Source organism: Diadema setosum, chromosome 18 (assembly GCF_964275005.1).
Source record: "Diadema setosum chromosome 18, eeDiaSeto1, whole genome shotgun sequence".
In the NCBI taxonomy this organism is placed as follows: Eukaryota; Metazoa; Echinodermata; class Echinoidea; order Diadematoida; family Diadematidae; genus Diadema; species Diadema setosum.
Window position 1 is genome coordinate 17,662,568 of NC_092702.1, and position 12,532 is coordinate 17,675,099.

Here is a 12,532-nt window from a genome sequence, read left to right on the forward strand (position 1 = left end):
TGAGAATAGAACATATAAGACCTTGACTAATCCAGGGTTGCCGAGCTTTTTTCCTTCCATTTCTTTTTGGAGTTAAAGGAATGTGTTTATCACAATAATCTAATAATTTTTGTTTAAAAAAATTCATAAGAAGAATTAACATCTTGGAGTTCAAAAACGTCATTCCATTGTTCTTCGAATAAATCTTGATTCAGTGAATCAATATCATGTGGCGTTACGTTTCTATGCATTTTCAAATATTGTTTGGGTTGGTGGCGTATTGGGGTTGTTACAGATTTATCATTAATCATAAAAATTGGTAGGTGGTCGGATATATCTGAATAAATAATGCCGTTCGTACAGGTTTCCGTTATTACGTTAGACATTATGTTATCAATTAATGTTTTGCTATGGGTGGTGTTATTTATTCTGGTGGGCTTATTGATATGGGGATGCAGTGAATTGGAAAATAATATGTCATGGAAATGGGTGGGTTGTAATAAATCTATATTGTAATCTCCCATCAAGAAAATGGATTTTCTCTCTCCGAAGATTTCATTAACACAATGGTCGAAGTTATCAAAAAAAGATTGACTGTCATTTTGTGGAGGACGGTAAATGGTACCAACTATAGGTTTTCCCGGCCAATTTCGCACTTTTTTTAGTCCAATTCCTAATTGCTGCATTAAATTTAGCACAATTTAGCCTAGACGGCATGTTCGGTATTTCAATTTTATAATCTTTTCCTTCAAATTCATTTTGGAGCATTCAAATTACCTTTTACATCATTCGAATCAGCACTTTTTCGGTTCAAATTCGTAAGACAAGCACCATTTTGCAAATCGTTCATTCAATTTAGCACGATATAGTCACGTGATGACGTAAACGCTGCGCTCGTTCATTCGAATTCATTCTTGGGCATCCAATTTGGCATTTACTGCAGTCAATTTAGCAGATACGTTTATGCTTTTATTTTGATATCACCTTTGCAACAGTACTTTCAAAATAAGTGTATGTGTTTATAATGTTCGATAGCATTATTTCATTCACAGATACATTGATCTTTAGTTTGTTTTGTCAATAATTGGGAGAAGGAGGTTTCAATTTACATGATTATTTCTTTCATCTGCATGTTTCATTATTTTCATTTGGTGGGTGCTAGATTGCGTTAATTATCATTAGGAATAAATAAAAGTTCTTGGATCAGCTCTAGCCATCAATTTGTCAAGGTTATTACCCTCAAATGCTTCTATGATTCTTTCCCTGTTTTCTTGAGAGATACGCCTGTATCTAACTCGTGCTGCCATGACTGGACATAAGAAAGTGAAGTGAATCTATGGTACTGGTGCAAGCATGGCATGTATAGTTCTGATAACATGTATGGAAGAAGAGAGGCGTTACAGAACAACAAATTTGAGTTATTTAGGGTCAAAGATACCTTTACTATATACTTAACAGTGTGTGGATGAAACAAAAATTCACATTTAAATACGCATAAATCACGGTTCTCACCTTTTCAAAATAAAAATAACATTACGCCAATTTGAACGAACATATTTGGAATTTGACTGCCCATACGCGAAATTGAATGACTGAAATACCATTTTCCGCCTGTGCTGGCGAATTTGAATGACTGAAGAGCACGTGCCAATTTGAATGCCCGTTTTACGAATTCGAAAGGCATATGTGCGAATTTCATTGACCGAAATGCTAAATTGAACGAACAAGTTGCAATTTTGAATGACAAAATGTGCAGTGACGAGGATTTTCGCTAAATTGAATGAACCTTTTATCAAATGGACTGACAAAAGTGCGAAATTGGCCGGGAAAACCTATATTTACTGCATTCAATTTAGCAGGCACGTTTATGCTTTTATTCCTATTTTCCATTTTCATTCATCATAGGTATTGTTTGCAAGCATCGTAACATTTCATATTTTCGTATTCATCCTTTCCACTGATATCACCTTTTCAACAGTACTTTCAAAATATGTGTATGTGTTTATAATGTTCGACAGAATTATTTCATTCACAGATACATTAATCTTAAGTTGTTTTGGCATTAATTGGGAGAAGGAGGTTTCAATTTACATCGTGATTATTTCTTTCATCTGCATGTTTCATTATTTTCATTTGGTGGGTGCTAGATTGCGTTAATCATCATTTGGAATAAAGTTCTTGGATCAGCTCTAGCCATCAATTTGTCAAGAAAGAAATTACCTTCAAATTCTTCTGATTTTTTCCCTGTCTTCTTGAGAAATACGCCTGTATCTAACTCGTGCTGCCATGACTGGACATAAGAACAGCTGAAGAAAGTGAAGTGAATCTATGGTACTGGTGCATGTATAGTTCTGGTAACATGTATGAAAGAAGAAAGGCGTTACAGAACGACAAACTTGAGTTATTTAGGGTCAAAGATACCTTTACTATATACTTAACAGTTTGTGGATGAAACAAAAATTCACATTTGAATACGTATAAATCACGGTTCTCGCCTTTTCAAAATAGAAATAATATTACGCCAATTGAATGAACATGTTTGGAATTTGACTGCCCATACGCGAAATTGAATGACTGAAATACCATTTTCCGCCAGTGCTGGCGAATTTGAATGACTGAAGAGCACGTGCCAATTTGAATGCCCGTTTTACGAATTCGAAAGGCACATGTGCGAATTTCATTGATCGAAATGCTAAATTGAACGAACGAGTTGCAATTTCGAATGACAGAATGTGCAGTGACGAGGATTTTTGCTAAATTGAATGAACCTTTTATCAAATGGACTGACAAAAGTGCGAAATTGGCCGGGAAAACCTATATTATACTCCTTAACTTACGCCTTACATGTCCAATTTAAAAGAACTTCAATTTGTTTGGTATGTTTGATTATGATTCTGTGGGGGCTGAGCATTTATTTCTTTGTAACAATCTGTTTGATTCGTATATTCTACTAACAAAAATAAAAGTGACTACAGGCAAGAGAGTAAGAGAGGAGATTACAAGAATAAAACGAACTCCCCCTCCCTTTCTTTTTTTGTTGCTGTTGTTGTTTTATTTTGAAGAAAAAAAAAGATAAGGACAGATAAAATGTACAAAGAAAGATAGATAGATGAAGAGGTAGAAAGGGGAAAGATGGGTTTTCATGCAATTTCTACCGACTCATACATGTCATAATAAATAGGTAATACCAGTTCGAGTAATTGTAGCCACCTGTAACAGATCCACCGTGCATTCGTCAGAGGACGAGTGTATACGTTGCCTTTCTCATCCTCGCCTGTCTCGTTCCATAAATTGACTAGTGTGTAATTGCAACGCGACCTATATTAGTACGCACAAGCGTTGACTACTAATGCAAAACTATGCTAAGAATGCCTGTCAAGTGGATTAACAAGGGGGATGGGGGGGGGGGTAGAAAGAGTGTTGTGACATTCGAACCACAGTGCCACACTGAATCCACGGCGCCGATTATTTTGCTGTCATCGAGTGTATCGCCCTTACCAACATGTTCTGACGGATGATATTTTATAGTGCCCTTATCCTCAACTCCTTGAGACTTTAACCCTTCGCAACGTCCCATTTGCCGTTCCTTCCATGAAAAGAAGAGACGTTGAGGCACAGGGAACTGGAACGAGGTACCTCAGGCTTGAGGCCTACGGTCCGAGTCCTTTCCTCGTGACGTCCTCGAGAGGGAAAATGTAACTTTCTGTGAGACTCCACTCCAATTTAGGTGGACTTGTAGGACCCTACAGATAGAGTGGAAACGGAACGAAGTTAAAGTCTTATGAAGATCGCACTTGGATTAAGAAAGTTTTGAAAGTTTCCCACAAAACAGTAAGGTGAGGGGTAATCATTTATCAAGTAGTTATTCAACGCATTCTGAATCAAGTCAACTGAGCGCGATGTCCAATTTGCAGTTTTAAGAGATCGACCGCTGGACTGTTGCCAAACCTTTGATGGTAGAGGTCTGTAGACGAAGGATGAATTTGGGTTCAAGTGGCAAATATCTACCGTCTGGCAAACAAGCATATTTCGGATTATAATATCCTCACAAACTCACTACATAGTAAACTCAACCCAGAATTTCTGTTCCGGAACGTGATTATGCAAATGACGTCATTATAAACGTCATTTCTGACAAGCGGAGGAGAACGACGGCGGCAACTTTAAGACAGACCTGTACATTGCCATGACAACCATAACATCCGCTGATTGCAGAGTCAACTCACTGAGAACATAATTTTCGCAGGTGACGTCAGGAGACGTCTGCTTGATGTTGTTTTGCAAAATGCCAATTGTTCTACATGTTTTAGATTTTTTTTTGTATTTTTTTACGTAACTGTTACTTGAATAATTGAGTATTGAAAACATCGCTTCTCAATTTGTATCTATTTTTTTTTTAGGGGGGGGCAATTTTCCATTTCAAAACAATGTTGTTGTTTTTTGACGACCTGCAAAGATTTGTAGGGACGGGATTTATCATTTCAAACAAATAACACATCAGGATTCCCTAGGGAAATTGAAAGAAAAAAGGGGCTGTTGCCGTTGTCTTGCAACATTCATTTTTTTTTTCTTTGACTATTCCTCACAGGATGAACGGCTGGAAACGTTCAAGATCAACGCCTGGCTAACAATGGTAAGAAAATCCAAGGTAGAAGCCTTTTACAGTTTTTACAGTTTTTTGACATCACCATGGACTTCTTTTAAGTTTTGAAGCAGTCGAAAGATATCAGATGATGAACCCAAAAGGGTTATTCCAAACGCAAGAACAACTGCACCTTTAATCATGTTAATTGAACAAAAAACAAATAGATAAATGAGGCGCGATAAAGTTTCCCATTTCAAAACATTCTGAGACTCCAGTCTTCTGACTTTTCAATACATCAACTCTCTTATAATACAGCCCAAACCGTATGATTTCGTAGCTATTATGTCCTGCTTGTCTTTAAATTTGCGAAATGGCGTCTTGGCGTGGTACACGTGCTGAAATGAGAAAGGCCTCATTTTCTTGGTATAGGGATCGTGTAGTCTTGGTTGAGGTGAGGACTCAGCCTGATTTTTTTTTTTTTTTTTTTTGAGAGAGAGAGAGATACTTAGAAACCACTTTATGTAATGTTAAAGAGCATATAATTCTAACAGAAATTCAAAGTTTATTGGATGAAAATCGGTTATGAAATGGCTGAGATATCAAAAAACAACAACAACAAAGTAACATAAAGCGGTTCTAATAAGACCCACCTTTTATTAGGATTGCTTTATTTGGGATATCTTTATAGTCAAAACCAATTTTCCTCAAATGAACTTTGAATTCTTTCAGAATTATGTGCTCTTTCATGTTTCATAACGGATTTCTCATTATCTAAAAAAAAAAATAAAAGTATATATATATATGTAATGTATATGTATATATATATATATATATATATATATATATCATCATGTAAAACGTTGGCAACTTAAAGCCGTCCCATCTCAACAGAAACTGCACCATCCCTTTAACGCCATACTAAGTGAATCACACATCTTCCTGATGCTTTGCTCTGTTACGCGTATAATGTGAAGAGAAACCCGATGGCAATTCGATTGAATACGATTGTGGTCTATATTAAAGAATGACAGACATCTTATAATGAGCAATATGACGAAGGGAATCCAGGGTCAGTGGCAAGAGAAATACATAGACTCCAGCGACCTAATTAGCGAGGTTGGGGTAACCAGAGGTGATCCCGACTCTTAATCCACATGCCTCACAGTGTGTGGGGCAGGAGAAAACGCTCTCAGCGCTGGAGACACATACGACCGAAATAACGTTAGGTGGTCACATCTTGCGGGTTCTGTGGATTGTGAAGGGAGTGTGCGTGTGTGTGTGGGGGGGGGGGGAGGTGATTGTATGCAAGGAACAAGAGTAAATACCAAGTCTACACTAAGCATGAAAAGCGAACATCAGTAATAAAACTCCATTTCTGGAGAACTAGAGAAGGCAGTAAATCAGCTGAAGGAAAGATTTGTACATGTACTGTATTACATTTACGTAAAAACTGGTGAGATAAGCAGTGAAATTAACTGGTTCCATACTAAATTCTCAAATCCCCATAGACTTAATACACAGGCTATCAGGTTCCTGTACGGAACGGCTTAAGCGTGAGCCAGATGACAAGAAAAAATACCAGGATGGCACTAACAAAATCTGTTGTTTTTGAGAAACAATAAAATCAGCGTCAGTCACATAACATGCAATTGAAATGACGTGGATGCTGTCATTGCCGGGTATACCATGCTCCCAATTGCTGGCAAATAAATCTTTCCAATTTTAATTATGCTTGTTTGTTCAACTCTGTTTTACGAGCCAAAAAGAATCTGTTACTCCCTCAACACTTAATCGTTCTTGAGCTAATGAAGTCTATGCTGTGGTCACTTTGATATGGGTCACCATGCTTTTTATGAGAATTACAGTGATTATAATTACAGTTCATGAAAACTATGCTGTCTTGATTCAGTCATTTGGTTCATTTATCCAATGTTTTTTCCACCCGGATTTATTATTTTTTCTATAATATGCCAGGTTTATATTAAAGTCAACAGAGTGTTTACATAATGTACACGTCAATCTGTAAAATAATTCTTTGAACTTAGACGAAGATGATAGATTGTCATTTCCTCGGAATATCGGCCTGGGGGAATTGCCATAAGACTAAATTGATTCGTTATTTTTCATTCAGAAAAGGGCCTTGCAGATTATAAATCGAGCACATTTTTTTTTAATCGTACAAAACAATTGTTTGTTTCCAGTAATTTGCTTTAAAAAAAAAAATCTGATTTGTATACGTATCACGTTGGAATTTTTATGCCTCCGCCACGAAGTATCACCGTAGGCATTATGTTTTCGGGTTGTCGTCCGTTCGTCCGTCCGTCCGTCCTTCCCAGTCCGTAATCAATTTTGTGGACAACGTAACTAAAAAAACCGTTTGAGGTATCCTAATGAAACTTGGCATGTATAATATGTATGAGTGGGCGAAGTTGTGCCTATCAACTTTTGGGTGCACATGCTCAAGGTCAAATGCTCACAATTTTACTATTTCCCCCATATGTATGCAATGCCTGAAGGTATTTTCTTTAAATTTAGTGTATACATGAACTACCAAATAAAGATTATCCAGAGAGAGTTTCGGTCGGGAGGTCAAAGGTTAAAAGTCAAGTGAAAATGTTAAAATTCATTCTTTTCTCCATATCTCACAAATGGTTCAAAGTATTTTCATGGAACTTATTACATACATTGTTTGCATGTACTGAGTGGCAGTGATTGTCTAGGGAATTTAAGGGTTATGGGTCAAAGGTCATGGGGCCAAAGGTCAAGGTCAACTCCTCGAAATTTCACTATTTCTCTCTTATATGCAGTGCCTGCAGGATTTTTCTTGAATCTTAGTGTAGCATGTATTACCCAATAGAGATTCTCTTGGAAGTTTCTTGCCAAAAGGTCAAAGGTCAAAGGTCAAGTGAAAGTGCTAAATTTCACTTCTTCCTTAAACTTATAAAAGGGTCAAAAGTCAAGTAAGAATCCTCAAATCCCAAAATACCTGCACTCTTAGACAGCTATAGCCATTCATCCAATTAAACCTAATTCAAGGAAAGTGAACATTCAACACATTTGTGACAAACCTGTCATTTTAATATTTTGTCAATTATGTGAAACTGTCAGCATACATTGTCACAAGACATTGTACTATATAGACCTATTAGGAGAACCATGCATTATATAGCGGAGGCATACCAGTCCCCATAGCGACGTTTCTAGTCATGTATAAGTTGAATATTTCTTCTTAGTAAATTTTCCTCAATGTTTAACAATAAAAACAGTGAAATCCACAATTGTCCTAAAAGGCGCAGTGGATCATATCACTCCCCCCTCCCCCCCCCCCCCCGTTAAAGTCTTAGCCCTTAAGACAACTACTTCTACCGGCCCTTCTTTCTGGGATAAGTTAGATTCTGTTCAGTTGCAATCAAGTTCTCAAAGTTCCTTTAAGCAAAATCTATTTTTTTCTTTTTTGTTAATCCTACGTTTAATTATTTGCCGTGATCACTTAAAATATATCTGCTTTAATACTCACAATAATGTCTCGCCCGGGCGACTATATTTGTTTGATCAAATTGCTGCTCTATTTAGCATTGATACCTTGAGTTTTATCATGAACATTATATACTATTTTGTACATTAGGTAGATTTCATTATAATCTCGACATACTGTATCATTGCATGTTTCGTCATCTTTCGTAATTCGCATATTGTACTAAACGCTTATATTATAACTTTGGAACCTGCATCCTAAAAGCTTTGCTTTTTATCAGGATCCTCATATTACACATCATTATGTTATAATATGTCCCTATGCATTTGTGCAATTTTATCTCAAATTGACTGTTGTGTAAACATATTTTTTGAAATGAAATGGAATATAAAACTTGTAGATTAATAATGTGGAATATTAGAACAAGAATTAAAAAAACTCGACGGGGGGATGAGATTCTGGATCTTCCGTAGACTTGGCATCTGGCATGTCTGGTGATGGATTTGTATGTGGTAGAAACTTCCCCCGGGCATGGGGAAATCAATTGCCAAGACGTTGTAGGGTACGAGACGTCAGAGACGATGCAAAGGAAAGACTGGTTGTCCAAAAAATCCCAATATTGGGACGTGATAAAAGTAAAATGTGTTTTGGAAATCATTTACTTTCACTGGTCCTCAGCTCTCAGCAACTCGCTTCCTGTTAGTCTAACTCAGATAAGAAAATACTCTTTTACCTGATACAGATCCTCTTTTTCAGTCTGTCCTGAACATGCGGATAAACTACAATTAAGATGGAATTCAATGTAGTTATTGGCTAACCACCCATCTTTATTGTTGTTTTTTATAACATTATTATTGTTATAATATCATATTATTATTATCATTATCATCATTACTGTTACCATTATCATTGTTTTCAGTATTATCATCATCGTTATCATTACCATTGTGTACATGTCGTGTTGATGTATACACAAATGTAATGTAATGTTGTTCTGTCATTTTGGATTTCGGCATTGAACCCATTGAGGGTGAATCTCAATGATCGTTCCTATTTATAAGTCTGGGAAGATTTTAAAATCTCCTTTGGAATGACATTAATATTTTATAATTCTGTCATGATCATATCTTATATGCATGTGGCATATTCATTGATTTGTTGTTTTTTTTCCACGTGTGTATAATATAATTATGTGTCTGTCAAGTACGTGTGTGCATTATTTTGTTCTCTCGCAGAGATGGTTCGATGACTATCTAACGTGGGACCCGGAGAGATATAACAACGTGGATAACTTCAAAATATCACGTGACAAAATATGGATGCCCGACCTCTGGCTATATAACAAGTAAGTCTGTACATGAATAATCATTTGATATATTTTATTGGGGGGGGGGGGGTAAGGCAGGTGACAGCTTTGCAATAATACAGACTTTCAACAGTGATAGTGACAGCCAATATGGTCTTTCTTTAAATTATTTTAAGGATAAATGATTTTAATAATTTGAATATTTTAATCTTGGTGTTGTAATGATTAAGTAATTACCTCCATCAAGGATGTCACGATTATTTGTGGAAACTCCAGTAGTCCGTTTAAATTACTCTAGCATTTCGAAATAGCAATTTGCGACATGCAATAAGGCCATTGTCCCCGTCAAGCGTTTGCTTATGATGATGGTCTCCTGTATTTCTGTTACATCCAGAGTTGCTGAATTTGTTTTTTGAACAACAGACACACGGGACACTATGTTTGCATAAATGTATGCATGAAGAGTGCCTGCTTGTTTTCATTTTGTATTGTGTTGGAAAAAATGTTGGATATTTGAATCAATCATTTAGCTGTTTTAACTGTCAGATTCAAATTATACTTGCGCTCAATTAGTTCGTTCAATTGACTTTGTATTTCATTTATGTTTGGGGAAAAAAATCAGAAATAAAGTAAAATCAATCAATTTACCAATAGTTTGTAGTTACCTCATCCTTCTTCCTTTTTAAACAGATTTTTGTGGAGAGAAAAATAAAGGGGGGGGGGTAGGGAGAGGAAGACGATGAGGACGTGGTACAAAATAAAGAAAGAGAAAGAGCAAGGGAGATGGATGGGGGAGTTAGGAGAGGGAAAGGGAGTGAATTTTCAAATAACAATTTTGTATGTGTAAATTTTACTTCCATTTTACCGTTTATTGTTTATATCAAAGAATGGGATTACTGTAGATGAAAGAACACTAAAAAAGAAAACAAAACAAAACATTAAAGGTCCTGTTTACCTTTGGTAGCAGTGATTTTAAAAATTATCAAGATATCACATTCAATGCATATTTGGTTTGTTGTACCACAAAAAACCTACCATATTATATATATATATATATATATATATATATATATATATATATATATATATATATATATATATAATATATATATATATGTATATATATAGTATTTGCAATGCAATGCAGCCTAAAATATAAGGAGATATCAATATTTTCTCAATAAATAATATTGTATCCGTAGACGGTTTAGTCTGGAAACATTTTTAGTATAACTAATGTTCACATTTTGTATATTTAACAATACTTAACATGTTTTAGAACTATTGTCAAGCACTAATGCTGGGATTTTGTTTCATCTGCAAATGGTAAATTATGCTGTTGATGTGTTTGGGCCTTGAAAATTTTTCAACCGCCAAATTGGTCAAGTCATTCGTCTTTACAAAGCGCCAGAGAGTGATGTGTACGTAGTCGATCAAAGTGGAACAGAAGTTGCCCAGAAGGTAACGGCGGGTAAAAGATGATGAACGAGATGGGATTGATAAAGATTTAGTTGACTACTCATACATTCTTCTCCTTTGGGTTAGACTTTTGGCCCAAAACTCACGAAGGTACTTTAACAACCAAACCAGATCCATCATTTCTGCTTTGAATTGAGTTTGCACCTTGCAAACGTGCGCATTAGTGACGTTCATTGTTTGTAGGAGATCTTTGGGCGTATAGGCGAAGCGTCACGCACGTATTTTGTCAATTTGAATATGCATAAACCATTGGACTAGAGTTATTGAATGAGCTTTTGTGCATTCCCGCCAAATAGTAAAGAGCTCTGTCCGCAGTGACTAAATATGCGAGAACACGATTGTGTGTGGGTTTTGTTTTTTGTTTTGTTTTTTCAGTGTCGTCCTGTTATGGCATCTCGATTCATACAAACATCGCTTTCATTATGTATCCCCTCATTGGGCCGCATGCATAAAAAGGTAGCAATTGCTTGCAAGCAATTGCTTCAAGCACAAGCACAAGCAAAAGGTCAAGTTCAATGTTGCTTTAAAATTCATATAATATGCATAACCTTTTGCTTGTGTTTATACCTTTTGCCCTCCCTGCACAAGCAATTGCTTGCGTTTTCAACTAAAGGGACGTCACGCCTGTGCGAACACAAGAACAAAGGCGGGTAGACAGCATGTATTTGAAAGGGCTTATGTGTGTGAAAACATTTCCTGACATACTGTAGTAGCAGAAGAGCTATGAATGATACTAAAAAATGCACACACTCGGGCGCACACACACATCTATACACACACACACGTACTTGCTGATTCCCATCACTGCTTATTTAGCCCGGATCTGCCAGGTCGCACGTCTAGAGAGGTCCCCTTGCTCTCCACAGATATCAGACATCCTGTTTCTCATCACATTTTGCGTGCTAACCGCTGGAAATTTCCGTTGTTGAAACGAAACAGTTTCTTACACAACTTTATAGGAAAATTCTTGTAGATTTATACCACTCCTGCACAAGTTTGGTTTTTATTTTATGAATATGAAAATGATACTTAAAAGTGAAAGGTCAAGCTCGTTTTACAGAGCTTGGAAAAAACGTAAGAAATTGCTGGCAAGCACATGCAAAAGATCCGTTTTATGCATAGTTTATAAACAAATGCTTGGTCTCTAAAATAAGCAACTGCTTGTGTTTGCTAGCAAAGCCTTTGTTTGCAAGCAAACGCTTGTTTTTATGCATACGGACTCTTAGCAAAAGGCTAGTGCAAGCAAATTGCTTGTTTTTATACATCCATCCCAATAGTCTTTTCATGTGACGTAAATCGAATATCAACATGTAGTTTGTAAAATCAATAAACTGAATTAAATGGCACCTAATTTTTCCACAGTGCTGGCAGTCGGTACGAGGACTACGCGGCTAATTCCATATGCAGCGTCTACCACACGGGCAAAGTCATTTGGCAGTCGCCAACCATCATCAAGACACACTGTACCATGGACGTCACCAACTTTCCCTTCGATGTTCAGACGTGTAACGTGATCTTCGGTCCCTGGCAACATGGCGTCTCCGAGATCTTGCTTAATGGAACGGGTGATTATTTTGAAACGCCGAGTGGGTGGCGGTTGGTTGGTCGGTTGGTTTGTTTATGCGTGCTGCATGGCTGGCACGATTCTAATCATTGATTGAAGATGACTATCGCTTTTGTCGACGGAATGCTTTCGACAGATAAAAAA

At 36.7% G+C, this 12,532-nt stretch overlaps 1 protein-coding gene across 1 annotated transcript in view; it reads left to right on the forward strand.

The window, feature by feature from the left end:
• Positions 1-12,532, forward strand: part of LOC140241370 (acetylcholine receptor subunit alpha-1-A-like) — a 146,926-nt gene that overhangs the window by 132,417 nt on the left and 1,977 nt on the right. The window contains exons 3-5 of the mRNA XM_072321103.1: positions 4,568-4,612; positions 9,275-9,384; positions 12,187-12,389. Of these exons, the coding sequence (XP_072177204.1) occupies positions 4,568-4,612; positions 9,275-9,384; positions 12,187-12,389 (358 nt within the window). The remainder of the gene's footprint in view (positions 1-4,567; positions 4,613-9,274; positions 9,385-12,186; positions 12,390-12,532) is intronic.